Source organism: Rhizomucor pusillus (genome assembly GCF_041956525.1).
Source record: "Rhizomucor pusillus strain CBS 183.67 unplaced genomic scaffold VTP01scaffold_1, whole genome shotgun sequence".
Lineage (NCBI taxonomy): Eukaryota > Fungi > Mucoromycota > Mucoromycetes > Mucorales > Lichtheimiaceae > Rhizomucor > Rhizomucor pusillus.
In genome coordinates this window covers 1,779,445-1,807,083 of record NW_027192143.1, presented here as the reverse complement: position 1 = coordinate 1,807,083, position 27,639 = coordinate 1,779,445, and the positions used below count along the sequence as shown (strand labels likewise).

General features: G+C 43.9%; 12 protein-coding genes and 1 non-coding gene across 13 annotated transcripts; 5 read left to right on the top strand and 8 right to left on the bottom strand.

Moving 5' to 3' along the window:
- Positions 1-29: 29 nt before the first annotated feature.
- On the top strand, positions 30-2,632 carry VTP01DRAFT_781 (uncharacterized protein; the record flags this gene model as incomplete). The annotated part of the gene is made up of 4 exons (XM_069386862.1): positions 30-942; positions 1,164-1,495; positions 1,725-2,233; positions 2,317-2,632. The coding sequence occupies 4 exons, from the start codon at positions 30-32 to the stop codon at positions 2,630-2,632; spliced, it is 2,070 nt and encodes a 689-aa protein (XP_069245201.1).
- Positions 2,633-2,861: 229 nt separating this feature from the next.
- On the bottom strand, positions 2,862-3,856 carry VTP01DRAFT_780 (uncharacterized protein; the record flags this gene model as incomplete). Its single annotated transcript, XM_069386851.1, has 4 exons — positions 2,862-3,091; positions 3,124-3,277; positions 3,354-3,638; positions 3,701-3,856. The coding sequence occupies 4 exons, from the start codon at positions 3,854-3,856 to the stop codon at positions 2,862-2,864; spliced, it is 825 nt and encodes a 274-aa protein (XP_069245200.1).
- A 1,231-nt stretch (positions 3,857-5,087) lies between these two features.
- Positions 5,088-5,160, top strand: VTP01DRAFT_t5. Its single transcript has one exon. It is a non-coding gene; the product is annotated as a tRNA-Arg (tRNA).
- Positions 5,161-7,661: 2,501 nt separating this feature from the next.
- On the bottom strand, positions 7,662-8,156 carry VTP01DRAFT_779 (uncharacterized protein; the record flags this gene model as incomplete). The annotated part of the gene is made up of 1 exon (XM_069386839.1): positions 7,662-8,156. One exon carries the CDS (start codon positions 8,154-8,156, stop codon positions 7,662-7,664), a length of 495 nt encoding a protein of 164 aa, XP_069245199.1.
- Positions 8,157-9,459: 1,303 nt separating this feature from the next.
- VTP01DRAFT_778 (uncharacterized protein) lies at positions 9,460-11,121 on the bottom strand (the record flags this gene model as incomplete). Its single annotated transcript, XM_069386828.1, has 5 exons — positions 9,460-9,474; positions 9,539-9,605; positions 9,677-10,535; positions 10,593-10,865; positions 10,929-11,121. 5 exons carry the CDS (start codon positions 11,119-11,121, stop codon positions 9,460-9,462), a joined length of 1,407 nt encoding a protein of 468 aa, XP_069245198.1.
- A 121-nt stretch (positions 11,122-11,242) lies between these two features.
- On the bottom strand, positions 11,243-12,036 carry VTP01DRAFT_777 (uncharacterized protein; the record flags this gene model as incomplete). The annotated part of the gene is made up of 4 exons (XM_069386817.1): positions 11,243-11,467; positions 11,529-11,786; positions 11,840-11,946; positions 12,012-12,036. 4 exons carry the CDS (start codon positions 12,034-12,036, stop codon positions 11,243-11,245), a joined length of 615 nt encoding a protein of 204 aa, XP_069245197.1.
- Positions 12,037-12,267: 231 nt separating this feature from the next.
- Positions 12,268-13,560, bottom strand: VTP01DRAFT_776 (uncharacterized protein; the record flags this gene model as incomplete). Its single annotated transcript, XM_069386806.1, has 4 exons — positions 12,268-12,854; positions 12,918-12,999; positions 13,068-13,288; positions 13,350-13,560. 4 exons carry the CDS (start codon positions 13,558-13,560, stop codon positions 12,268-12,270), a joined length of 1,101 nt encoding a protein of 366 aa, XP_069245196.1.
- Positions 13,561-13,768: 208 nt separating this feature from the next.
- VTP01DRAFT_775 (uncharacterized protein) lies at positions 13,769-15,774 on the bottom strand (the record flags this gene model as incomplete). Its single annotated transcript, XM_069386795.1, has 9 exons — positions 13,769-14,148; positions 14,208-14,319; positions 14,367-14,434; positions 14,504-14,691; positions 14,746-14,894; positions 14,953-15,103; positions 15,166-15,419; positions 15,489-15,641; positions 15,697-15,774. 9 exons carry the CDS (start codon positions 15,772-15,774, stop codon positions 13,769-13,771), a joined length of 1,533 nt encoding a protein of 510 aa, XP_069245195.1.
- A 1,011-nt stretch (positions 15,775-16,785) lies between these two features.
- Positions 16,786-17,330, top strand: VTP01DRAFT_774 (uncharacterized protein; the record flags this gene model as incomplete). Its single annotated transcript, XM_069386784.1, has 2 exons — positions 16,786-16,867; positions 16,954-17,330. The coding sequence occupies 2 exons, from the start codon at positions 16,786-16,788 to the stop codon at positions 17,328-17,330; spliced, it is 459 nt and encodes a 152-aa protein (XP_069245194.1).
- Positions 17,331-18,197: 867 nt separating this feature from the next.
- Positions 18,198-20,556, top strand: VTP01DRAFT_773 (uncharacterized protein; the record flags this gene model as incomplete). The annotated part of the gene is made up of 14 exons (XM_069386773.1): positions 18,198-18,279; positions 18,352-18,492; positions 18,548-18,638; positions 18,709-18,737; positions 18,798-18,924; positions 18,986-19,126; positions 19,194-19,419; positions 19,494-19,572; positions 19,634-19,862; positions 19,920-19,937; positions 20,002-20,075; positions 20,130-20,140; positions 20,212-20,370; positions 20,437-20,556. 14 exons carry the CDS (start codon positions 18,198-18,200, stop codon positions 20,554-20,556), a joined length of 1,527 nt encoding a protein of 508 aa, XP_069245193.1.
- A 622-nt stretch (positions 20,557-21,178) lies between these two features.
- Positions 21,179-22,651, bottom strand: VTP01DRAFT_772 (uncharacterized protein; the record flags this gene model as incomplete). Its single annotated transcript, XM_069386762.1, has 1 exon — positions 21,179-22,651. One exon carries the CDS (start codon positions 22,649-22,651, stop codon positions 21,179-21,181), a length of 1,473 nt encoding a protein of 490 aa, XP_069245192.1.
- Positions 22,652-23,290: 639 nt separating this feature from the next.
- VTP01DRAFT_771 (uncharacterized protein) lies at positions 23,291-24,869 on the top strand (the record flags this gene model as incomplete). Its single annotated transcript, XM_069386751.1, has 5 exons — positions 23,291-23,355; positions 23,409-23,596; positions 23,665-24,012; positions 24,085-24,418; positions 24,479-24,869. The coding sequence occupies 5 exons, from the start codon at positions 23,291-23,293 to the stop codon at positions 24,867-24,869; spliced, it is 1,326 nt and encodes a 441-aa protein (XP_069245191.1).
- Positions 24,870-25,446: 577 nt separating this feature from the next.
- VTP01DRAFT_770 (uncharacterized protein) lies at positions 25,447-27,093 on the bottom strand (the record flags this gene model as incomplete). The annotated part of the gene is made up of 2 exons (XM_069386740.1): positions 25,447-26,290; positions 26,354-27,093. The coding sequence occupies 2 exons, from the start codon at positions 27,091-27,093 to the stop codon at positions 25,447-25,449; spliced, it is 1,584 nt and encodes a 527-aa protein (XP_069245190.1).
- Between the last annotated feature and the right edge of the window lie 546 nt (positions 27,094-27,639).

Below are 27,639 nucleotides of genomic sequence, written 5' to 3'. Positions count from 1 at the left end.
GAATTGATCGAACATCGAATATACGGATTATGTATTCAGCGACGACAGCTGGTGCCTTCCGTGATCCAATTTATTGGTTCATCGCGATTTTCCTTGTGCATTTCCAGCTGCGTTCTTTGTCTGAAGCTGCAGCAGAATTGCTGATGAAATTCATCAATGCGATCATCGAAGCATTCTCTGCAAGAATTTCGCAAGCAACGGGAGCAACAACTGAACCGTTATTCCGTTTACCGACAAAACTCTTTACGCTAAGAAAGTATGCAGGCTATGGAACAGCTGCTAGCAATATTATACGCTATGCTGTATGCCCAACTTGCCACAAGACTTTTAAAATGGACGAGCTTCGTTTGGATCAAGTGGTCGATGCAGTTGACGAGATTCTCTGTGATCACAAAGAATTCCCTTTGCGCAACTTATCCACATGCGGTCAGCGACGTTTTAAGCGATCCAGTGGTAATCGTGCGGTCCCCATCAAAGTGTATACATACAAATCCGTCACAAATACTCTTGTTACGATGCTCAATCGACTTGGATCCGTCACAATAATTAACCTCTGGAGATGTCGATCAGTTCGCCCTAATGTTTTGTATGATGTTTATGACTGTCGGATGTGGAATGAACTTGCAGACAACGATAGAGAACGCTTCGTAGACGATCACTATTCATTGTTATTGACTCTGAATGTAGATTGGTTCCAGCCATTCTCAAATGGACGTATCCATTCTGTCGGTGCAATCTACCTAACAATTAACAATCTTCCTCGTTCGGAACGCTACAAACCCGAAAATGTCATACTCGTCGGCATAATGCCTGGCAGCAAGGAACCGAGCAAACATCAGATTAATCACTATTTGCATCCCCTAGTGGATGAACTGGTACAGCTTTACACTGGTGTCAGCATCTCAGTCAACGCGAAGCCAATCATCGCATTCTTGCAGCTATGTTAATGGTTGCCTGTGATATACCAGCAGCCCGTAAAGTCTCTGGCTTGACAGGTATTTCCTCGGTCTGCGCATGTTATAAATGCAAGCGACAATTTCCGAACGCACCTGGCAATAATCTGAAACGAGACTTTTCTGGTTTCAGACAGCAGGATATATTAACATGGGAGCGTCGCAATGGCGAGGAAAACCGCGTGCATGCAGAAGCTTAGAGACGTGCAGCCAATTTGGACGAACAAGCAGCGATCGAACGACAACATGGTGCTCGCTGGTCCGAGCTCCATCGTTTGTCGTATTTCGATGCAGTCCGCTGCACGATAATAGACCCAATGCACAACTTGTATTCCGGCACTGCTAAACGCGTATTCAATCTTTGGAAAATGCTTATTGATGCGCAGACAAACCGTCCGTTACTTTCTGCCCACGATTTTGAAAAAATGGGCGACCAAATGGGCAATACCATCCTCCCTTCTGGGTATGATATACCCAAAGGCAAGCTTGCATCTGGCGGCACGAACTTCACTTCTAACGAATGGAGAACTTGGACTCTGGCTGTCTCGGAGAGACAGCCAGAAAGAGAAACTTGTTGGTGCACATATGTGGACATGGCTGAAATTTGTTGAAGCCAATTACATTTTGTCAAAACCATCGATTTCTCTTGATGAAGTAGATGCAACCCACGAATCTCTGCGGTAATTTTGCGAACGCTACGAAGCTCTCTACGGCAAAGAAGAAATCACACCAAATATGCATCTACATATGCATCTTAAAGAAATCATCCAGGATTTCGGTCCCGTTTACGCGTTTTGGTTGTTCGGCTTTGAACGTTTCAACAGATTGCTGCAAGGAACGGAGACCAACAACAAGGATGGGTTCGAAGTTACTTTCATACAGAAATTCCTTGAAAAGTACTCTGCAACCGACAACCTTCAACATTTACAACTGTCAGAGTCAGCTATATCTGTTCTGACATCGTTGATTCCTTCCTTAGCAACCGTCTCGAGCACAAGCGAGGACCAGAGCTTGTCATTTTTCGACATAGCAACGTTCGACCAACTTGCTACGGCTCCGCACAGCACCTGCATCGGATGGGAACCGCTGCGACCGACTCTTTTTTCCGGGTCAAAAATGACTGATATGATACGACTTGGCAAGGCACATTACGACTGCCTGATGGGATACTACGCTGGCGTGTATCTCAATCTTTGTGCAGAGGGCGTTACCAGTACTAACGGGAAGACGATGGTTATCAATCTTGTAAGAAAATCGCTACCATCGACATTCTGGGACAAGCATATAGAAGCCAGGAAAACCCGAGAAATATAAGGGGTGCTTACATCCAAGCATACCTAAGTGTTGATCCCGAAACTGGCAGCCCATTGGAAAATCCAACGTTGCGGCCAGGTTTAGTACAATACTACTTTGCGCACTCCATTCGACTACCAAGAGCTGACGGACAAGGTGCAGAGGAATACCAACATGTTTTCGCCTTCGTACGATGGTATCGGTATTTACAGACGGACAGCATCTCCTTCAGACGGCATGGTATGAGAGTATGGCGCAGCTCCTTCGCACCTGTTAATGCTGCCTCCATACTACCGGTCCATCGCATCTTCTCTCCCGTCGGTGTCTCTCGCTGGGTTGATAACAACGTAGTTATCATTCCCTTGCCTCGCAAACTTGCCGCTTAAATTTATAGATACTTATAACTATCATTAAATACGCATATATCTTAGCCAAACTTGCAAAGAATTTAAGGTAAGTCTGAGTGATGTCTCATGTCATAGGCTAATTTGTAGTATTTCGAACAGTGTTTAAGTCAGGTAAGCCCAAAAATACCTACCAATTTTCGAAATCTCTTGGAATACGATGCCTTTCCATCCTTTCAATATACATTCAGATGTGGTTTAAAAACCTTTCTTAACTGTAATCAAACGAAAGAGTTGCGCGAAGGGAAGGGCTAAGAGCTCTGACTGTTGCCGAAGCCCTCGGCAACTCCTCAGCCTTCATGGTGATCTCGGTCTCCTCGATGACCATGCGAGGTCTCTCGGGGCGAGAGCGCTTCGAAAGGCGAGCCTTTCGGTGCTCAGCCAGCTCGGAGAGCTGGTCCAAGGGGTCGTTTGCCCGGTGTAATATCTCGATAAGTTTCGCTTTTCTCTGTTCAGCAGGAACTGTAACTTACTCGCTCGCTTCTCCACGTAGGCCGAAGAACTTTGCGAGCCAAGCCGGTTCTCCACGACAATGTTCTCTTCGTCAGACATGTATTGAGGCCTGAGAATGTCCTCGACTCCTTGCACACCTTCGTAGAGATGCTGGTTCTCCTCGTAAGCCTTTTTCTTAGCTGGCATTTCTAACGTGGCATGTATGTAAGCCTCGATTCATCCACCCAGCTTAGTATTTAAGCGAACACACCTTGTAGAGCCGAGTGTTGCGTGCTTTTTGTTCATCCTGTTGCTGCAAAACCTCCTCATCTGCCTTGGCCTTCTCCTTCTGATATTTAAGCCGATCCTTCAGCTTATCCAGCACAATGCTACGAGTCCAAGCAGGATTCTTCTCACGCTCCGACAGGTTCTTGATGTACTCCTGCAGGGCCTCCATGACAACCTGGTTGTGAGAGCTGTCGATGGTCTCGTTGACAGCCCAGCGAGTATCTGGATTATTCACCAGAGACTCGTTGTAGTAGTCGCGAAGGAATTTCTGTTCAAAAGTCGGTGTCAGTACTGCATAACCATTTCTGTCATGCTAAGTGAAGTACTTACTAACAACCTCGCATCATCGGTGTTGCCCTGCACAGGGTCGCGTTCTACCAACTGTGCCTCCAGAGCTTGGATCCTTTGTTCCTGGAGTTGGTTCGTTTGCTCCAGGGCTTGGACCTTCTGGCGCAATTCGGCCATATCGCTCTCCATCTGCTCCATATGAGTTAGGAGGCGATCCAAAAAGGCGATGTCCGTTCTTGGACGCTTTGGATGGTTGCGGGGCCGACGGCAGTGGATTGCACGGTGGGGATGGTGGGATAGTTCGACATGTTAAAGGACGATGAAGGAACTAGAAAGAGCAAAGGAAACTTTACATATGCTTACTGCCAGCATTTTATTGCAGTAAACGGCCATGAAGTATCAATTACCGACTGTACAACATCACTTTATTCCGCCCAAACTTTAAAATGGAGGAACAGGGTAAAAAGAGATTTATAATTCTTTTTCCCTCTTCAGTTTCGCACTTTACGTTTTACTAGATAGGCACAGAAAGTTGTAAGTTGTTTTACGCGTTTTGCACTTTTGTAGGAAATACCTCGACCCTGCCTTCTCTTGAATCGCATACTCTGATATGTAAAGAATGAAAAGCTTCAGCATTCCAGCTACTAATATGCTGCGTATTTGAGCCACAGGTCCACTGCTGAAAGACTCAAAGTTTGGGGATGTTATTTTTCCTCGTTTTGTTTCCACTTGTGCTCTAGTACGTATAAGAATTCAATGAACTACTTGCAAACAAGTTGCACGTATTGACTTTGCTTCAAAAATAGGTTACAAATTTTTGTTAGCAAAAATTTCAGGTACGTCCTTTATATTATTTCCTTTTCTTTTGTAAATATCATATCCTAACTTATTTTTCTTCGTGCCCTTGTTTTAGGTATATATAATGAATCTTTTATTTTTCCTATTGCTTTTACGAGCGTAGAATAAAGAATAGTAGAATATTGTATACGTAGTTTTTGTATTTTGGCTATTAACTGATGTTTACAAACGACAATGTTCGTTGAAAAAGATTTTCATATATATAAAACGTTTTTCTATAAAAAGCTAAAGAAGCATACAAAGTATGGTCCAATAGAAAGTCAGAAGGGAAGCACAAACAGCGAATGGGAAGGTCAGGAAGTTGTGACATGGATGATTTTGATTTGAGAACCGTATGACGGATATAGTATAGTTTGGGTATATGCTGGCAGAAACCCAGAAGAATCTGTGAGCAGAAACCATGCAGATACCAAGCAGATACCAGGCCGAATATGATGAGTATCTGCCGGAAGATACCAGATAGTATCGGGCAGATACCAGCATATACCGGATCTTTAGGTGCAGTGTATTAATTATTATTTAGTTGTAGCAACGCCACAAAAATTACTACATTTTTATCAATTCAACAAGCGGGGCTATGGCCAAATGGATAAGGCGCCTGACTACGAATCAGGAGATTCCAGGTTCGACCCCTGGTAGCCTCGATCATTCGGACAGTTTTAATGATCAGAACTTTCCTTTTTGTATGTTTTTCCATCCGGTGTGCACGGACCTGATCTGGTTTCTTTTTTGGACACTTCGCCGTTGCGTGCCGCTCTTCACCTCACCTTTCCATTTCCGTAACACAAGCATCTATATATTATAGACTTTCCTTTATTGTTGTATATTCGTAAAAGCCAACACAGTATAAATATCCCATAGACAAAATAATATATCGACACTTATCTACCGTTCATCTTCGTGGTTCCTTTTCCTTCGTGATTCTCTTCTTCGTGGGTCCGTAACGCCAAAAAGAAATAGCGTTACGACACATTTTTTTTTCGATATTCAATTTTTGGGCGATTATTTTGGGAGATCGATGGTAAGCTTTTTATGCTTTTAGTTTGCTTTACCCGGAGAATGCAAAAAAGTATACAGTAAATATCATATACTTGTTTCCGGATATAAGGAAACTCATCATCCAGAGCCCCAATTATTCATTACTAGAAGATGGTTTGTTTATTATTCGCTCAACCTTCAACGATTATCCATACTTCGCTAGGCGCACAGAAGAAAGCAGAGCATATAGTAAGATCAGGAGGTTCTGTATATTGCTCAGTAATGTATTGTATCTGGGCAAGCCTAGGGTTTTATAGTAGTAAAATTAAGCAGAAGAAATCCAGTAAGACTGGACCAGATTTTTATTACGATTGCAATAGCGTTCTATATTTATATCGGATTCTGAGCGAGGCCCATGCGATATAATGATACTGATCCTACTCTAAGTAGTGCTGCCATAGATCAAAAACCAACGCCCTTGCACTGAATCGTAACGTCTAGAATGATATACTGATACATTACAAAATGTACTTCACGGATGCGGCTAGTGATTGCCAGTAATGGTAATGTTAGTACAAGTTGTACATCTGTATACTGCTCCATGTCGCTGAACACTATTGTGTCTTGAGAAATCTTGCGGAATTCGTGTGTTGCCCGCGATTATTCTATGGATGATTCCACTGAGGAGAGATCAGCGATAAATAAAGGTGGTCGATGATCTCAATTATTGCACGGTTGAAAAGATGGCCTTGGTTGCGGTCTTCTTGCATACATTTTATCCAAGGATTGGAGCCAGAAAGTGAATTGTTCATAGAAAGGAGATGACGCAAGTAATCCTGCCTTTTTTCGTGGTCTTCAATTCCCGTGTCTTCATGATCAACGTCATATAGATCTAATTCTTCCTCGTTATCTTCTGAAATAGAGATGAGAATGGGTTCATTCATTACATCATCGATGGCGAGTTAGCCTCTGACTCCAACTTTAGTTTCTCCACGTCTTCTTTTCAAAGGCCGTAACTTTTCATCCAGCGCTTGACAAGGTATCTGTATTTTTTGTCTTCCAGCGTGCACAACATGTGGTGGAATTCATGTTTATCTTCATCCGTGCATACTTGGAGGAACTCCGGACTATGTTTGTCTTTTAAAGATTCAAAGCATTTCTTAAACAGATGTGCGAGCTTTGCGACGCTTCTCGCATATTCAATAACTGTCGAAGAAAATGCGCTTGTTAGACCGTTTCCTGTATTTGTCGGTCCATTTGCATTGCTTTACGTCTCAAGCTGTTGTTTTTTTCCTGCGTTTCTCCTTGAATAGCATATGCATATATGCTTCTTCCTCGTCGCTTCATTGGTCGGCATATCCTCTGCTGTATCTTTTTGTCATTTCTTGTATATCTCCTTCAATGTTTCTCTGTTCCTGACTTATATATTATATCATGTGTTCTTCGTATTTGGTTCTAGATAGTCTGCTTTACCTTGGATCAACGAGGGTCTCTAACCCGGTCAAGAAACGGTTTTGATCAAATGAATTCTTTAAATTCATTGCTGACGAAGATGTTAACAAGGTCAACATCCTCGTTGCTTGCATATCATGTGCTGCAATATGAATCGTGTGTATGGCCTGCTGCCAAACTGGATACTCGTTCGGCACATACTTTGTATGGATTATATAAAATTCCTTTTTAAGGGAATATGCAGTGATAGGCTCTAGACAGGTGATTAATTCCTTTTGTAGCGTATAAAACAATGAACAAACGTACTCGCTATTTTGGCGTGCTTGAACGTTTTGGAGATGACATAGCCTGCATGATGTCTGTACCCAGCCAGTGTTTGTATAGTGGAATCCCGTTAACTTCAAGGGACCTGTCAGCTGATTTCCTTGAGAATAAGGAGGGTAGAAAGTCACTGGAAATACGTGTAGCTAAAGTTATCATTGGGTAGAAGAAACTGGTTACTCTTTTTTTGCAGATAGCTGCTTCCATTCAAGAATATGTGAATCTACAAATCTATATTGAACCCATGCCAGCAAGCACCTCCGCAGCATAAATGTTACCCCAGCCAGTCTTCTGAATAGTTTCGCTTTCAAAGCAAGTTCCCTGCTTTTATTTTTCTTCTGTTGAGTACGCTTTCATTATTTATCATCAGACTAAACTAATCATATAAGTATTTCTATGGATACATTGCAGTTGTAGCAGCATCGAGATTAATGCGAGTTGCTGATGTCCTTGGTAAATTTTCATGCGGCGCTGATCGTGTTCTTGCTGCTTCAGGCACGGAGAGCAGGGATGATTGCGAAGATAAACTTTCTCCCAGTATAGAATTAGTTTCCGTTTGAAGGTGCTGACTTGAAGGTGATGATGTTAACGTTGACAACGGCTGTAGATGTGGCTGTTGTATGCTCAGTTCTGAATATGATGGCGGTGGAGGGAGACAATACAGCGATGTCATGACAGCGGCTTGATATGGTGGTGGCATGTCTTCTGGCATGCGCGATAGTTGGATTACGAGACAGAGACGAGCAGATCTAAACTCTGCAGGCAGAGTATCGTCGATGGTCGGCCTTCGCAAAGACCATTGAACGCGATGCGTTGTGTTGTCAATCTTGTTGAACTCCTTTAATGTCTGTTTCAAGCTCCTTTCAAACTTGAAATTTTGAGATTGCATTGTGAGCCATGGCTCTTGATTATTCATCCTTTACTTTGGCAAATTCACCTTTTTTATGCGACGCACAAACGAAGCATGTCGACGACTAGTCCAAAAGCTGAGCAGAGCCGGTATCAGTAGGAGCACAAGTGGATACCACATAGATATATCCGCGGAGCGAGCTGCAAGAGAGAAAGCAACTGAGCACGCAATGCATATAATTATAAAGACAAATATGTAGTATTCGATATGGGTTGACGGGCACTTTGATCGTACCAGCCGCTGCAGCTGCACTATCCGTTCATCGAATGTTTGGAAAGGAATCTACGTCCGTGTTAATAACAATCATCGACACCCCTTATCTTCTAATACTGTTACTGACGCGATCTGCAATTTGTTGCTCGGTTTGAGCAGTCCATAGTTTAGGTGGTTGCCATTTGAATGAAAGTATATTCAAAGTTGCAATGTGCACCATATATATGCTCGACGAGGAGAGGATAAAGGAAAAGGAAGACACATGTATGGCTCAGAACAACTTCTCAAGAAAGGAGCAAAAGAACAGGAAAGGGATGGAAATAGAAAAGGGGTTAGCAATATGCTGAGGCTGAATTGTAACAACATTGATGAGCTAAGATGCACAGACTGGTCTTTCAGGCATCGCAAGGGGGGTTGCAGTAGACTTTGCAGATGTTATGCATCTGGTACACCGTTACAGGCAAGAAATAGTAGTCATGTCCTTCTATTACAACCGAGGCATTCTTCAGTGCTTTTACTTGTATTAATTGTTCGCGATGAAGAATGCTTCTTGATATATACTGCGGGTTGATAGAGCGATCGTGTTCAATCCATCGGCTACCAGGTGAGCTGTGTATGCGTTCTTCATAAAAAGGATCATTTTCAAAATGCTAACCGTCAGAATATTTGAACCTCTTCCAAGAGATGTATACGAACAGCAGATTAATATATAATATCTTATTAGGCATGCTTCTTAATAAGTGAAACATCCACAGTAACTGATATTTACTGCCTGCTTTCCGAGAGGTAGCAAACATTTCTCAGTTGATTTGTCAAGTGACGAACGCAAACTTGTCAAAACCGAGAGCAGGTCACAATTGATTGACCAGTGAGATGCTATAGGCTCATTTATCCATTCTTTAACCTTTCAATATCCATTTTAACGACTTGACTATGTCTTGAGATCTCCAGGCATGAATGCTCACTTCCGGATGCAGAAGAATGATTGAAGACACAGATAATCGTTTATTCGAGATATCATATAGTCAATCAACAATCAAATGATTCCGTAGGAGTTAAACGAACAGAGTTACGTCATTGTCACCTGTATTCGATTTGGATCAGCTTGACAGCCCTGTTACCTGTGTTCCAATGCTTGTAAAACCTACCAATTCCTCCGCCGCAGTTGGATGTATAGCGACACAATTATCAAAATCTGCCTTCGTGGCACCCATTCTGATAGAAAGCAGTAAAAAGTTTAATATTCTACTGATAAATGAAGGCTTTGGGATAATACAAGCTCATACCTGATAGCGACTCCAAAACCTTGAAGAATCTCATCCGATCCTTTTCCAAATAGATGCAATCCAACTACTTTCTCCTCAGGTCCGACAACTACAATCTTATACGCTGTTGCTTGCTTGTGCTCCAAAAATGCGTAGTATAAGTTTGTAAATTTGCTCGTGTATATCTTGATTTGATCCTTGTACTTTTCACGTGCTTCGTCCTCTGATAGTCCAATGGTACCACTGGTGGGATGAGAAAACACTACAGTTGGAATGTTCTCATATTGGAGATGAGATTTTGGCTTGTTGCCAAAAAGGCGGTCGGCAAGCTTGCGTCCAGCAGCGATCGCTACAGGGGTCAGCTGGAAGTTACCACAAACGTCCCCCAGTGCGTAGATGCCTTTAGCAGATGTATTTTGACATTCATCGACTTCAATGTAATTCAAATTTCCGCTTGTCTTGACACCAGCAGCGTCGAGGTTTAAGTTCTTGAGATTTGGTCCTCTGCCTACAGCCCAGAGGACGCAATCCGCCTCAAGCTTGCCGGTCTTGCCTTCTGAATCGTACTCGACACGGATACCTCCGTCCGTACGTTTCAAAGCCTTTACACTTGCATTGCAGCACATTCTGACGCCGCTCTTCATGAGCTCTTCGAGCACATTTTCTTTAATGATTGGATCAAACTTGCGCAGAATCTGATTTGTTCGCGAGAAAACTGTAACTTCGCTGCCAAGAGCATTGAATATACCGGACAATTCGATGCCAATGTAGCCGGTGCCAATAACCGCAACCCGCTTTGGCTGTTCTGTCAGGTCAAAAAATCCATCCGAGTCAATGCCCAGTTCGGCGCCGGGAACCTCGGGACACATTGAATGACTGCCTAGTTAATGCACCGTGATGAATCTTCTTGTGCAGCGGAAGATGCTTAATATATTACCTGTAGCGATCAATATATGCTTTCCCTGGACCTCGTATCCTTTTTCCGAAGGATTATCAGGATCGGTGACGCGAATAGTATGCAAATTTACGAACGAAGCTAATCCATGCAATTGTTCAACGTGTGATTTCTGCAAATTGTTATCGTAAATGCTGTTCAATTTTTGAATATATGCATCTCGTTTCTTTTTGATCGTGCTCCAATCAAACTTGGGTTGACTTGGAACATCGAATCCATAGTCTTTTGCCTCATGAAGACTCTCAGCCATGGTAGCTGGATTACATGAATCAATATGTAATCAAACCACACTCTCGATTCTGCAACAGTTGTACTTACCCGTATTCCACATAATCTTTTTAGGCACACAGCCGACGTTGACGCAAGTACCACCAAGTCGTTTCTGTACTTCGACGAGTGCTACTTTGGCACCGTAGCTGCTCGCCCGACGCGCAGTTGCAATTCCACCCGAGCCACCACCGATAACAATCAAATCAAAAGTTTTAGTTGTAGGTCTGGGAATAGCAGGCATGTTACAGAAGAAATAAAGCACAGGAAGTGCAAAAGTAAGAGTGAATGAGGCCGAAGCGTGTTTAAATGCTAAGGCAGGGGTACGGGTTCCAAATCAGACGACGAATTTTCATGCATCGTGATCATTCTGTGTGGAGTTGCGAAAGCAGGCCCGAGGCAGCCTCTTTCAAGTCCTTGTCCAAAGCCTCTTTGACCAGTATGCCATCTTCCGTGAACCAGGTCGATACATTGGTTTTCATCTGTCGACTCACACCTTTCTTCAATACCGAATCGACGTATTCATAAGTCATTTCATAGATCGGCGAGTACTGCTCCATTTTGCTGGATACGGTCAATGTTCCGAGGCGCTACATGGAAAAAATGTCTCAGATCGAAGATCTTAGCATTGCTCTCTCGTGAAATGAATACCTCGCCCGACTTTGCGTCTTGTTTATATCCGATATATATTACATTTTTCTCGACAAACGTCGTGTACAGCCAGAAGAAGGCTTGCAGTATCCAAAATACGACCACAGCAACCGCCACTATCGGTTTAGCTTCTTCAAAACTGGTATAATATTCGAACAAAAACGCGCCTCCGGCAAGCAGACACGAGGAATAACCGACCAGCAGTTTCACGTCGGTATGCAAATGACCCTCTTGGTAGCCCTCTTCAACGCTGTAATACTGCCAGCATATTCAGTAATTGAAAGCAACATTGTTTCTATTCTGTAGCTTACTCGTTTCACTTCATCGTCAATAGCATTCTTTAACTGAGTGCAGTCGTACTTGTTGATCTGGATAGGTTCTTCCTTTTCAGTCTCCTTGACTTCTTTCGGTGCGTTGTCTTACAGAAATATTGAGTTTGTTTTCTCTAGCAAACACGGGATAGGAAGTGATGTATTGTCCTACCTGATTCCTTTTCAATTGCTGGCATGACAAAAAGGACTGAAAGGGGCGGCACAGCTTGACACGTATCATTTCAACTGCCGTCGATATGCAGTCAAAACGCCGGTTTCTTTTTTAAATCGTCGGAAGATGAGATAATCGTTTATTTACATTATGATAAGATAATATAAGGCAAACCAGTCGCGGATATCATCCAAGATGGAGAGAAGAAGAGCAGAAATATGAAACATGAGGAAAAGGGTATTGGGCTTGTAATTGCCTAGACAACTTCTTCTGTCACGTTTTGACCACTGTTTTGTCTCGAAGTTTGAGGTGACAGGTACGGTGGAGGTGCAGGCATAGACGATGAGCGCCCGGCTACAGCGTGGTTGGCACCATCGTCAATAGTGATAAGTAATGGTTGCTGGTCGCTCGACGTTGCGTTAGTATCCTCTTCGTTTTGTTGATCTCTAGAAGCACTTCTTGAAGTTCCAGTAGCCAGTAGAATCGTATCCCTTTCTAATCCATATGCCGGAGGCGGTGCAAGCGTTCCTTGAGATGGAGCAAGACCCCATTTTTTGACATTGGCTTCCACGAATACAAAACCCATTTGTCCAAGATTAACATGGATTTCACAAGGTCCGTTCGCACCAATGGTTGGAAAGAGATTCCATCGCAAACCGGTGTAAGCATCTTCCAATTTTCGTCCGTTTCTTGTAAAGAAAATGGTTCCGGTTCGATGTCTGTATCCAACGCCAATCACATCGCCGTGCGTGTAAGTCAAGCCATATGGTTTACCATGGAAAGGCGAGCTAAAATGTTTGCAACCATTATTCGAGAAATAGCCGATCGAGTAGCGATTCCAGCCTTCATCAGAGTAAGGTAAGTATATGCAAACTCAGCTCCTCTTATTACGTATTTTTCACATACCTGGTAACCGCCAACTAGGATAAGGTTTGGTAGCCACGCCGACGGAAACAGTCGTAGTCCGCGGCAAATCGAACATCTTGGCCTGCCATTCCATTACATTTACCCTTCAATAGCTGTAAAAGTATACAAATCCTTCCCTTCGATACTGACCTCCCAGTAATATACTTCTTGGTTCCGAGGAAGCGGCAAGTTCGTCTGGACGCAGGACTCGCCATACGAGAATTGAATTTCTGTCCGGCCTGCCACAAAGCAGTTGGCGTCAGGCTCCCACTCGAATTCAAATGCTGAGACGCCCTTTTCTTGTATCGAAATGTATTGAGGAGGTGTAATGTCGGTTGGAATACTGTCAGGTGGGTGGCGCTCTTGAAATACTGCAGTACACCTTAGTAATGACGTTTCCAGAGTAGACATTGTTCACCTCTCTTCTATTACCTTTAGCTCTTTCGTAGCTCAAGCGAGCGTCTTCTGGCAGCGACGCCACCTGTTCTTCAGACTCTATCAGCCATTCTTCAAAATCGGAATTGCCTGCGCTGACAGAGAGAGGAAGTTCGATTGGTGACCGGGTGAAGAGAAGGAGAAAGACGGCAATGAGGAAAAATACAATGACGCCAGCTATGAATATCCAAGCGTAGGCGCTGAGCATGGCTGACAAGAGAATGGAAGGAGGAAGACAAACAAGGGTTGCCTGCTTTCCTGCAGCTTGCTGTTGCGTGTTATTCCGACGTGCTCCAAAAAGGGAAAAGGGCAATCAGTCATCTGGTGGCAACGCGGCGGTTACTTCTCAGATCTCAAGTCCACACTTCTGTTGTTTCAACTCATGCTTTTCGTTGTTTTATTTCCAATTAAATATTTCAACGCCCACCAAACATTTGGCTCATCATCTTCTGCATGTCTGGCATACCTCCTCCTCGTCCGCCAGCAAACTGCCGTGCCATCCTTTGTATGCCTTCCATACCGCCCATTCGGTTCATTACTTCTGGAGGAATCATATTCATCATTTGTTGCTGAAGTCGGGCCATGCTGGCCATCTGGTTTGGATTTGCTCGTCGTGGATCTGTTGGCATATTCTTCAGTAGACCGCCTTTGCCTCCCATTGTCTTGACCATCTGGGCGAACTTCTTATATTGCTCCAGAATTTCTTCCACTTCATGTACGCTGGTGCCAGATCCACGTGCTACTCGTACAATCCGTGATCTCTGTGTTTCGAATGGTTTGCCATCGCTATCCAATTCTATTGTCCTAGTTAATACGCTGTGAAAATCGAGATACTCAGAGCAGCAATAGATGTACCTGTGTCTGTCATACTATCCATTATACACATCATTCGTTTGAATCGCTTGCTACTTTCTTCTTCTGTTCCAGCCAACATTTCTGCAGGCATACCAGGTATACTGCCCATTAACTACACAAGTGTTAGCAGAGGGTCTAATAGACAGTTATAGAACGTACCTTTGATAATGGTCCCATTTTAGAAATTTGTTGGAATTGTTCGTACATATCTCGAAGCGAGTATTGACCTAACCACCGCAGTATTAGCGTCATTCGAAAAAAAAAAACCAATATCAGTTATATCCTGTCATACGTACCAGCTTCTAAGTTCTTCATCAAGTTCTTGTTCTGATCCAGTTTTAGGTCTTGTACTTTCTCAACCAGATCTCTCATATCGCCCATGCCCAGCATCTTTCGAATAAATGGCTTTGGTTCGAACCGGTCTAGATCATGGAGATGTTCACCGGTACCGATAAAGATAATTGGACTATGCGTGGCTGCAACGCTATTGAATTGTCAGCAATCGGGTTTCAAGGCCTGCCCAGACTGTAATACGTACGCAGAAATAGCACCACCACCCTTTGCATGACCATCCATTTTGGTCATGATGATGGAACCAAAGTTAGCAGCTTCCTTAAAAGCCTTTGCTTGACCTTCGGCAGCCTGACCGATGGTACCATCCATAACGAAGATAGTCGAGTCTGGTTCCTGAACAGTAAGCACCTTTAGAATCTTCAATCTGTACGACCTTTGATATTGCACTTACCACTGCTGCTGCAATCTGCTTCATTTCCTCAAACAATTCTGCTTCCTGCTTGTGTCGACCGGAGGTATCCACAATAATAATTTCGAACTTGTCTGCTTTGAATTTCTCCACACCTTCCAAGGCGATTGCGACAGGATCGGTTTCGGTATAACTTTATAAAAGTTCTATCGTCAACCGTCTTCATGCTGTATAATAGAGATCTGCATTTCGTACCTGCCGTAGTAAGGGATCTTGGCTTTTGTTGCGTTCTGTTTCAATTGATCGAAAGCACCGGCACGGAAGGTATCAGCGCAGACGAGAGCAGTCTTCCATCCTTTCCTTTGATAATGTGTTGCTAGCTTTGTACACGTCGTCGTTTTACCAGCACCCTGCAGACCGACCATCATGAAAACATTTGGTCGGTTCCTGACAGGCTTGTATGGTTCTGTTCCAGGATCCACTAGCTGGTACAGCTCGTCCATAACAGCCTTTCAACAAGTTGTCTTAAGCACTGTCCCATGCACCCTTGGATCCGATCGTTTTCGTTCGAGCGTTACCTTTTCAATGACACGTTTCTTATTCACACCACCGCCAAGTTCATTGATATTGACATTCTTTTTCACATTCATTCGAAGCCGTTGAACGAGCATAACATTGACATCGGCGGCCAATAGTGCGGCACAGATATCTTTTAGTAAAGCATCAAGCGTCTATGTAAAACTAGATCAGGATCGAGCTGATGCTAATGCCTTGCCATTCACATACTTTCTCATCTATCACTGGCGCCTTTGCAAACTCGATCAGGGCCGAGTTTATTTTTCGGCCCAAATCTGCTAAAACCATTTTCTAGAATAGGTGGAGAAGGAACAACGGCTGTGGAGAGTCTCTTCCTGGGTAGAGTCCGCTCTGCGGGGCGAACGCTTGGAAGCCAGGCGGGCCAAGACAGATTTTTGTTCTGTTCCAGCTTTGCTATATTATGCAAATGCAGACACAAACTTTGAATAAAATCCTATGTTTTATAAGCAAGTATTTTTCATATCAATTCGCAACGCAGGGAGAGTTTTCTGATAATCCAGAAAGACTTCGCTCAAAATATTCTGCTGCCTTTTAATGTATTTTTACAAGGTTTAAGATCGCATCCCTTTTTGCAGAACAATGTCTACCGAACCCATCATTTATACAGTACATTGTCGCTATAGTGTGTATTGTTTGTGTTTTCAAATTAGCAAGTGTTGAGTATCTTTTTCATTTGGACGGAACTCAGCTACCTCTAAACGATCATTCACATGATCTGGCCTTCGCGATGATGCACTATTTGCAACGGCCAGTTAGTATACATCCAATTCAACAATAGTGACGCGGGTTTGACAGAGCAGTCTTCGAACGCGCCGGCATACAACCGCTCAACTCTGAAGACATGTCGAAGATGTATCTTGCTCCCTTTTGAATAGAAAATTGCTTTGACAGAGTTGGCATTCTTAATAAAGCATTGAATCTAACAAATCATAGTTTATCTAGCTTGGATGATGGGAAACTGCTCTTGTTGATTGATCGATTGACTGATTGATAGAAAGTGGTAATCAGTGACTCCTATCATAACGCAGATTGCGTCTTTGGTTCTACAGTCGTCACAATGAATGAAGTCGCGTCATTCTTTCTCAAAAATCATCTAAAAGAGAGTTCTGGGTAACGCATCCATCTTTACCTCTCTCTTCCTTCCTCTTCCTCGTTCGGGTTTGACCATCGTAAGCTTCAATGCTCACTTGGCATTATTGCTGCTGATGCGTAAATGATGCAAATGATTATAAAATATACCATATACTTTTCCGTCGGCAACCAAATATACGCGAGATTATGAAATTTGCTAAAGACCTACTGTGCATTCCATTTCAGTGCAATAACGTCTTTATCGACGGAAGTTCACAACTAGAGATCGGTAAGCGTCTGTGGGAATCCAACACTGTGTTCGGCTGCACAAATCCGTAAATGACCTGCAAATGTTCGCAAAATCCACACTCATAGTCAACACGGATTGCAGCAACAACAGAGCAAAGATCCGGCCTGAAGCTAGCGCCTACTTCATCCAGATTGAATATTACTTGAAACATACATACAAAAACGAAGAAAAGATCTCTGCACTTGCAACGATCTATAAAACCGTTGAAGATGACAGCTTGAACAACAGGCCATACAAGACCGCAAGCTCCTTAAGCAAGAGAAAGATCATAGATGCTGGTTCCATTGACCGCGTCGTGGGCCGCGCATGCACTAAAAATAAGAGCCAGTATTTCTTCCGATCGTTGGCTCTACAAATATACGAAGATGCTTGGAGACAGGCAATCTTAACTCAAGACCAACATCTATCCGACGAGGACATTAAGGATTTGCATAATCGCTAGACATTTTACAACCAACCAAAGCTCGCGGTAACAAGTCAATCAACATTTGTTCAAGTAAATTCTGCTTGTTATTCATGGCTGCAGCGTTTACAATCGGAAAGGCGTGATCTTGGGAGGAAACATATTGTCCTGGCATACGGCTGATGTGACATGTCACGAGGTACGAAATCATTGACGCGGTGTTGCCTTACACCGCGCACTGCTCAACACAGCCTCGCTTTAAGCTGGAAAGCATAAGCTGGTACTTATACTTCAACATTTCACATATTGCTTGGATAGATATTCTGGATAATAGTTATGATATTTGAGCAGATTAATTACTCCCCAAACTCCGTGGAATCGCCATAATGAACTATATGCTATTTTCAATTATCTGTAGCCATAATAAATTACTACGATTTGTTAAGATCGACCAAGTTCGACGACCTTGGAATCTTCAAGTACTTCTTCCCGGGAAAAATAGGAACCTAGAATGATCGTTTTCGTCCATTGTCTAACCAAAGTATCAAATAACGGAAACTTCACGACACCACCATTAAATCAAAGTGTGAACCCCACATTGTCGGGGAATATGGACAATGCAATAATATCCGGAAGCAGGTAAATCTGCGCGTGAGAAAGGAAGTATGAGAAGGGTAGGATTTGATCACCTACACAGGGTCTCATGCCTACAGGTTTGTGCGACGACAGCAGCATATCGTAATACAAAGTCAAATATCAAGTAAACTGCGGGAAGGCTTGGTGTGGGACCATGGGAAATGCTTGAGCACTTATATATATAAAGAGCAAGAGCATGCCCGATGCCGCCATTTGTCATCTTGTAGCTTGCTCCGTTTTGTTTTCCCACCACAGAATTGGGGTACTAGCATGAAGTACATGCCACTTATTGCCACGACTGTGTCGTGTATGGGAGGATTTCTATTCGGCTACGATATCGGTGTCATTAGCGGTACGTCGCTGGATTTGATTCAGCAAAAATCGGTTATCGCGATCTGATTGAGTAAAAAAAAATGCATTCTAGGTGTACTTGCCATGCCTACGTTTCCAACGTATTTTGGCATGTCTGGTGATCCCGCTTACATGGCTCAGGTCAAAGGCGATGTGGTATCATTGTTGCAGGCTGGTTGCTGTGCAGGTGCATTACTTATCAATTTCTTTGCTGGTAAGTCATTGTATGCAATGACTAGTCTATAATTCGTATCTGATTTGCTATCCAGATCCCTTTGGCCGTAAATATGCAATCATGCTTTCATCAGTAATCTTTATTGTCGGAAGCATTCTCCAGACAGTCGCGCAAAACCTCGCAACGTGTGTATAAACTCTACATGCAAGCGCTAACGTGTGGGAAACTAACAAACATGATAAACATATAAAACAGTATGATGGCTGGGCGATTTGTGGGAGGATGTATGTTCTGCTGATTGGGAGCCTAACTCTAGAGACTAAACAAAGGTTCTATGGATATAGTTGGAGTGGGTGCTTGCTCTACATTGGTCCCCATGTACATTGCGGAAATTGCGCCAAGGAAGCTCCGAGGTCGTCTAGGTACTTTGTGGCAATTTCTTGTCGTGCTGGGTATCATGCTTTCCTACTGGTAACATGGATTATATACTCCTATTTACATGACGTTCGCTGACTTACAGACTTCATGTCAGGGTTGATTATGCTTGTGTGCGTCATATTCCCATCAGTGATAAACAGTGGCGTACACCTTTGGGTATCCAGATCATTCCAGGTGGTATTCTCCTGATTGGCATGGTGTTCTTGCCCGAATCTCTTCGTTGGTTGGCTCTGAAGTAATGCACCCAGCTACGGCGTGTTCCATCACGGGATATAGTACTGATAAAAGCATATGGTGACCAGGGACAAAGACGATAAAGTTGAAAAGGAGCTCTGTCGCCTCCGGAACCTTCCCGCAGATGATCCCACCATCATTCAAGAGCTGCAAGAGATCAAAGATGCTGTAGAATTTGAGAGGGAAAGCAAGAACACTCGATGGTCGGAGGTGATTGTACCTTCCAACATGAAGCGCCTGTTTATTGGTATATGGTTACAGATTTTTCAACAATGGACGGGCACAAATGCTGTCGTAAGTTGTGGAGGATTGGCCGTGGAAAGAAATTGGTATTTGGAGAAGGAATTTAATATATGTTTGTTGGATAGAACTACTATGCACCTAACATTTTCCAGTCCATTGGTCTTACGACAGAAAACACGGATATCCTCGCCACCGGTGTATATGGTAAAGGAATAATTTATTTCAGTTGTCGCGGAGTGCTTTTGCTGAGATATCCTTGTTCTAGGCGTCGTCAAGCTAGTTTTCGTGGTCGTTGCATTCTTTATGATTGATGCCAGACTCGGTCGACGACAGACGCTTTTGTTGGGCTCAGTCTTCATGTTTGTCTCCTTCTTTATCCTGGCTGGCATGATCTACGGCATTCAGAAAGATAATGGAGGCGCGCTGACAGTCAACGCGATCGTTGATGCAAAAGGATATGTTGCCATGGTTATGGTCTATTTATTTGCTGTTGGGTAAGTCGAGAAAAACTTTTTATCAACTTTCATGAAAAACTGACGGTCTGTCTCAAGATATGAATTCTCCTGGGGGTACAAAACGGGATATCACTATTTGAAAAGAAAGCGTGGAAAACTAACCAAGGATATCCCACAGTCCTGTCGTCTGGGTCGTTTGCTCTGAGATCTTCCCCAACCGTGTCCGCGCTATTTGCTTATCTATCACAACTGGTAAGCACTGTTCATGGCTTTTATTATTGGCAAAATACTAACAAAACCTGCTAGCATTTAACTGGGTAAGATTTATTCTTTGTTGATCGCTTTGAAGTTATGCTTACATGTAAGCTCACATATTTCTTGAACAAAGGCCATGAATGCAACTATTGCCAAAGTTACACCCATCATGATGGCAAAAATTACATATGGCACTTATTTTTTTTTTGGCGCCATGGCTGTCGTAATGGGTGTATTCACCTATGTGTTTCTACCCGAGACACGGGGTCGTTCTCTGGAAGAAATTGATGAGGTAAACTAACACGAAGCAGATCAGTGTTTCATAATGATTTCATGCTTCTAACGCAAACGAAAATAGCTGTTCCAAGGCTCCATGTTAGCTTACAAAGACAAATATGTTTGGAAGCCGAAGAAGAAGAACGACCCGGAAGACGCCGAATCCGAACAGGTTAACAAAGAACCCATCTTGGGACACTAAGTCGCCGTATATTTTATGTATGTTGTAGTATCTTAAAGTTTAGTCACTGCAGTGCAGCCTCTTTCCATATATTAAGATCTTAATAATGATTTCATTGACCCTATTTTCCGGGTTAAGAGTTCAACAAACATTACTCGAAGTGGATAGAGTTCCATCTTTCACAATGCTATAAAAATATTGAAGACATCTACATATCTCGAAAACATATATGTATAGAAAGCATAAAGTTGTAGCAATGCATCCTGTCTGAATGGCAAATTCGGCAAACGTCCCTAGCGCGGCTATTGCAAATAATCAGCATTGTGGATGCCGAGACTTGTAAATAAGACAAACAATATCCTTTTTTTTTCTAGGCCTGATTTTCTACTATCGTAGTTAGCTATGGCCCCTTTTATGTTCAGGAAGAGGGAAGAAAGAAATACGGAAAAAGAGAAATTGTTGTAACGGTGATGTCTATATACATGGGCGAAAGACGGAGAGAGAGAGAGAGAGAATACGAGCAGTGGAAGTAGAGAGAAGAAAAGCAAGAAAGGGGACCAGAAGAGGACATTAGGGATTAAAATTACAAGAAGGAAAAGAATATGCAGGAGAATTGGGGGAATATAAGTAAAAAGATGGATGATCAATATCCGGTACGCTTCCGTTGCCACCATATGGAGCTGCCTCTGATGACAGTTGTCTTTGGCATGTATGTTATGTTACCCAATAAGTTTGAAGAAGGATTGTCCGCCAATGGAAACAGATTTTTGTGGCGCTCCCCGTTTTGTTCTTCCGTATCCTCCTCCTCATCTTCCAGACTGCTATTACCGCTACCAGCGCTGAGTTCAACCAACTCCTTAATGTATGGACTTTGTATCATGCCTCTATGCACGCCACCTAGACAGACTCTCTGTAACCCAGAGTCGGCGGAGGCACGGCCGTGGTCGATGTGTGCAATGTCCGTCTTAATACGCTCAATCAGGGAGCTAAAAAACTTTTCTGTAAGATTGCGCGCGTTGCTAAGATTGAAAAGTCGCAGTTGATTGCAGTGCATAAGCAAATCCACCAAGGTGCTTTCTGATAACTGGTCGCCATCGGGGTTATTGATCATGACGAACTTGCGCAAATTTTTGCATCGCTTAGCAACCAGGCTGATCGACATGTTGGTCAAGTGATAGGCATTTCCGATGCCGAGACTCTCCAGGTTTGGTCCACATCTGTCAGCCAAAGTGGCCAAACTCGCGTCGCTAATAGGGGTATTGCCCATGATTTCAATGTGCCGCAGCTGTGGATTTGTGAGAGCCAATTTGGCCAGCGTCGAGCCTCGAAGGGTAGCACAGCCAGTGAACACGATCGATTCAAGCGCGCCGGATACCATGTATTTTGCCATTTCGTATATAGAGTCGTCGCTCTTTGGTGAGTACGACGTGAGTCGTATAGTTTTCAGTTTTCGGCAGTTATGTGCAAAGTGCGCCAAGGGCAGCGAATGATTATGTTGCCTAACGTGATGTGGTTGCTGCTGATGCTGTTGTTGCTGCTGTGGAGGATGCTGATGAGGCGGAGGATGGTGCTGGTTGATTTGACCGGCAGGACGGATTGGAGGAGGGACACCACCGGTTGGCGGACGTGGCATTGGAGGGTCACCTGGACGTTTGATGTTGGGCAACACTGGACGATTCTGCATGATTAGAGGAGCTGGAGGCGCCACAGGGCGGGTATTATGAAATGTTATAGAGATGTATTCAAGGTTGGGACAGAGCGAAGTGACTAGCAAGATGATATTTGGAGTGACGTGGAACTCTCGGTCACCGTGGACAAGATCGAGCGATTTGAGGTAGCTGCCGTACGGTCGAGAGGTGTTTTTGCGGGCCATGATGGAAAATACACGCTCGAATTCTCGCTCACGGACAAACTTGAAGCTCGACCATACGAGCTCTAAAGCGGGGGTCGACCATGCCCTGCAAGTCAACGCTGTACGAGCCTGGTCGGAACGGGATAAATAGCTAAAGATGCGCTTCAGGCACGCTGGCGGCAAGTACGTCGCTTTGGTGCCAGGCGGCTTGGGCTTCCGCTCAACTACTGTTGAAGGGGCACCCAAGCTGGCATCTCTGGTCATGCACGAATCGTCCGTGATGTCGTCTTTTGGCAAATTGTAAAACGTGGAGCTGAAAAGTCGTCAATGGGATATAGTTGCGAGAGAAAGAGCGAGAGACACTTGAAAACACAAACGAGAAAAAAGAATATCGGGGCGGAAAACCGAAAACATTTTCTTACAAAAACCCTCATACGAACAGCCGCTCTCTATCTTCAGATTGTATTATGGGCTATTTATGCAATATATACTATAGATTAACTCCTCTTGATCACGACCCACAGCCATCCTACTTGAATTTAGCTGATCAGGGTGGAATGATTTGATTGATGTGTAAGCGTACAGAACAAATTTCTGCTTGTTTCATAGACAGTTACACAAACTACGTCATTGCCGGATTCTGGAGGAATCGATTTCATGACCGATGGGGACGGGCTGGAATGGCTCATGCAGCAAAGTTGCTGAGGTTTCTAGTGCGACCATAAACTGCACACAGAGTCATAAGTGGATGTACTAGGCAAAGATAGCTTGCAAAGCGATAGACTTGCTGTTAGAGGTTCAACGGGTCAACTGGCTGACAGAGATATCGGTGTCGCGTGACCATCATTTGGCCCGTCTGTCTTTGGACTCTGCAAGAATTACTTATCGTTTTCTTTCGCCATAATGGAATGTCAATATTGTCATTCTACTCATCGTAAATTTTACTGTGTGCGCTGCCTTAAAGACAAGTAAGGACAGCTACGTAATCCAGCAAAAGCGAGTCATGATTGACGATGCGCAGATTGCAAACACATAGATACGAGCTTGGACCGATATTATTCGAATGTGATAAAGCAATCGAGCAGTCTGAACAGCATGTCGCTAGCGCCACACGTATACGAGCACTCAGAGCCGAGAAACATCGTCGCGCTGCAAATATAGCTAAATCCTCGGTTGAAAGGGAACGCATAAAAGCTGACAACAATGAATGTATGATTTATGGAGTTCATTTCTTCTACCCAAAATACTTGCTCTTACTAACAATCCCTCGTTAACAGTGAAGCTACGTATAGAGCAGCTAAGGCAAGAAATTGAGCAGAGACGAGTCAAGCTTGATGAAAATGAACGACAAAGACGGTCTCAAAAAACGCCTGCAGAGTGGGAACGAGAGTTACAGCAATATCGCAAACGTTCGCAAAAGATGTATCGCATGGTCATTTTAGCACGGAGAATCCTCGTTCAAGAGATTACATTACTGTTCGATTTTAAGGCTAGCGAGCCAACATCACCACCGATACATGAGCAGAGCAGTTTCATGGATGTACCATTCTTGCCAAATAGACAACGGAGTGACGATCTTTATATCTGCGGCGTCACTTTGCCTTCTAGGACCATAGACATCGCAAGTAAGAACTAAGCGTATTTTATTTTATACCAAGAGAAGTTCATAACCTTTGACTTGTCTTTCTTCGATGCAGAATATCCAAAGGAAGAATTGAATGCTGCGATTGGCCTTGTGGTACATATGCTAGGCCTAATTGTTGGTTATCTCGGTGTCAAGCTGCCTTTTGGACTCTTTTACCGTGGAATACACCCTTATGCGAGATCATCTTTACCGCGGCCGGTACGCAGCAGTAAAATGCCGCTATTCCTTGACGACGAGAATTTTCGACGGTTCGTCATAGGAGTTGCCATGTTGAACTACGATATTGCATACCTTTGCCACACGCAACGGGTTGATATACCGTTATCACAAATCGCAAACACATTCCAGAACCTTATGCAGTGCTGTCAATCACCAAAATTGGGAATGTAGGTGCGCGAAACGAAATAATAGGACAATGATCAGTTATAATTAATGTAAATTTCTAGACATTCACATGCTACAGCTCAAGGAGGATTGTCTAGTCTGGACTTCTCTCTAGAGTTTCATCACGTTCTTCGTGCTACGGCTATGCGTTTTAAGAGTGGACCGCCTATCAGGGCGGATGTAACACGAGGGACTACATTGAGCGAAAGACACGCAGCAGAAGGGTGGCTTTACTATGATGGATTAGACGACGACAGTGAAGAAGAGAACGATGATTGGAACGAGGAAGGCGATAATGGGGAGCACTGGAATCTGGTAGATGTGATGCCATCCATGGGCAGGGAACAAGGCACGGAAAGCCTGTTCCAGCTAAGAGCTCCGGTAATACCTGGAGTTCTGAGTACATTGAACCCAAATCAGCAGGATGCATCGAAACGTAAATATAAAAGCTGATAGATAGCAGTTTTTCATCGTTGTCCCTTTTCTTCCTAGCACTACATGGTTCAAATAAAACGTTTGCTGGTGGAAACTTATTGAAGGCTTCATCTCGAGATGTTTCAATTATTCGGAAACAGTTCGTGGTTGGGGGTCGTGGATAGTTTTTTCAGTTTGCTTATATGCATATGCCAGAAAGTAACGTTGAAAGACGTGGAATAGAGTCTGCAAAAGAAGAAAGGCTTCTCATGCAGTAAGCATATAGCAACGGAGTATGTTGCAAATAACAACTTCAAAGAGTCTAAACGGCAATGTATCCCCAATGAAGAATGCACATTGTGTATCCATTGCATAGGATTGGATGAAGAGTTAAGAAGGAAGAACTTTTTTTATTATCATTGCCATAGATGGAATCCAGTTCTTTTCATATCTTCGTAGCGATGAGATGCAGATTAGACAAGGGAAAGAAGCGATAGTTTTAAGGGGGGATCCTGGGGTGGGGGTTGGTTGGTTCATATCTAATAAGGTGTGTGTATTGCGTATAGGTTTGTAAATATCCAATGAACAAGAATATAAGAAACAATTTTGAAAACGATCATACAAAGTTTGCAATAGGACCTGACTCCTTTTTCGAGAGCAAACCCTTTGCACGTTGCAACAGCTCCTCGCCATGTAATTGCAGAGCTGACGGTGATCTTGCTGGAATATTATTGACCATTGTGGCTCTATACGAAGATCTGTATCTTGCTGGCATCTGATGCAGCCGCTTCGCTGCACGGCGTTCTCCTTGGACCGAAGCTCGCTCATACCAAACAACAGCCTCCTGTGCGTCTGCGGCAACGCCAATACCGACTTCATAAAAGTAACCAATTGCATATTCTGCCTTGGGTAAACCTTGCAGTGCTGCGCGGTAGGCCCAGGCAAAGGCTTGTTCTTCTGACGGTTCCAGTACGTCTTGAGCTCCCATCAGATACCATGCAGCAAGTGCAAAGCAAGCGTCTGGATGTCCTTGGTCAGCGGCGATGCTGTAGTATCGTATACTAAGCGATGCATCCTTTGTGCAACCGAGCCGGCCAAACTCGTAACATTCGCCCAATCTGAAGGCAGATGGAGCGTAACCCTGCGCAGCTGCTTCGCTGTATAGGTGCACGGCGTACGTTGTATCGACAAAAATAACCGAGTCAAATCCTTTCTCGTGCAACAGTGCTAGTTCATGCAATGCGTGCGGGTACTGTGGGGTGGCGGCTTCTGCGGAACGTTTCAGCCACTTGTGCCCGTCGCGCAAGTTACGGGTCATGCCGAGTTCCCCGTTCATTTCCGCTAGTCCAAGGCGGTACATGGCTCCGGGATGGTTCAGAGATGCCGCCTTCTTGTAGTACTGCGCTGCTTTTGTCTTGTCTCTGCGCGTGCCTAATCCATCCTCGTAACATTTGCCGGTTCTAACGAAAATAAGCAACTTAAAATAGAAACATTACGCTTTTCTTTCCTGCCAAACAACTTACCGGAAAGCCGCATCTGGGTCGTGGTGTTTTGCAGCCTGCACAAACAAAGGAAAAGCCTTGTCAAAGTCTGGCCGTCTGTCCTTGCTTAGAAGGCCAGCAGCGTACATGTTGGCTAGGTAGTGTTGCGATTCCCGGTGTCCGCGCAACGATGCTACCTTTAAAAGTTTCTCCGCCTCAGTGAGATATGCTTGGCGCATATCCTCGTTTATATTCTGGTCCTGGTTTTCGTTGCTGTTGCTGTTGTTATTGTCGTTATCATCGTCACCATCATTCTCTCCACGACCTTCTTCTTGCTGCTGCTCAATTCTCTTTGCAGCTTCCACGAGGAAAATAGCAAAGTCGCACTGGATATCAACATTATTTGACTTCTTCGCATTTTCTCTGTACATGTTGATTGTCTGAGAATATGATAGGAGTGAAGCGTTGTCTCCAGGCTTTAGGTGCGAATGATCAAGCAACGGATCGCTTCCGATGCTCATGAGACTTGCAGCCGAGAGCGCACGTTGCGGTGTCATCGGCGACGTGGGTGTCGAAGGGATGGATAACGAGGCCGTTGACGTGCTAGAAGTACGGTGAGTGGACTTTTTATTGGTCAAGCTAGGCGATGAAGGAGAAGGTGATGCGAGCCCGCCCTGCTTCTGTTTTGATTGCTGCTGCTGCTGGGGTCGTTGCGAGGGTAATGGGGGCAGCGCCTTCTTTTCCAGCGATTTGCTCATGCGTTTGCGGATATCCTTGAACATTGCTCTTGTTTCCTTTTTTATTATTTAGACTCAATGCAGAGGAAAGAAGAGAAGAGAAAAGAATCAAGGAAGCAAACAACCGCAAGATTGAGATTTTTCACTTTTATGCAATTCGTTTGAACCAATACTCTCGTCACATGTCTTTCCAAAGAGAGCCGCGTTCGCCACTTTGTATGCTCCCTTTTCCACTTTGCAGGCGTATGTCCATGCTGTGCTCCTTTTGCGAACGGGAGCAGGGTATGCGCCGTGTATGTGTTTCTTATGTAGGCTGTGAGCTTTTATGGGATTTTTGCTCCTATTTGCAACCATGTTGCATATAGGCACGATTTGACGCTAAAGTGTGTTTTCCGCTTGGGGGGGGGGTTGGGTTGCATCGTGCTAAACTTCGCCAAGTAGGGCAAAATTCATCACCACATCATTTCCGCTGGTGACGAGATTATCCATGGAAGGAACAAATATTACTATTCGTACATTACATGCAGAAGGAAAATAAATTTAACTGAGCAGCAAGAAAGTAATAAATGCATCGCGGCCATACACACCCCT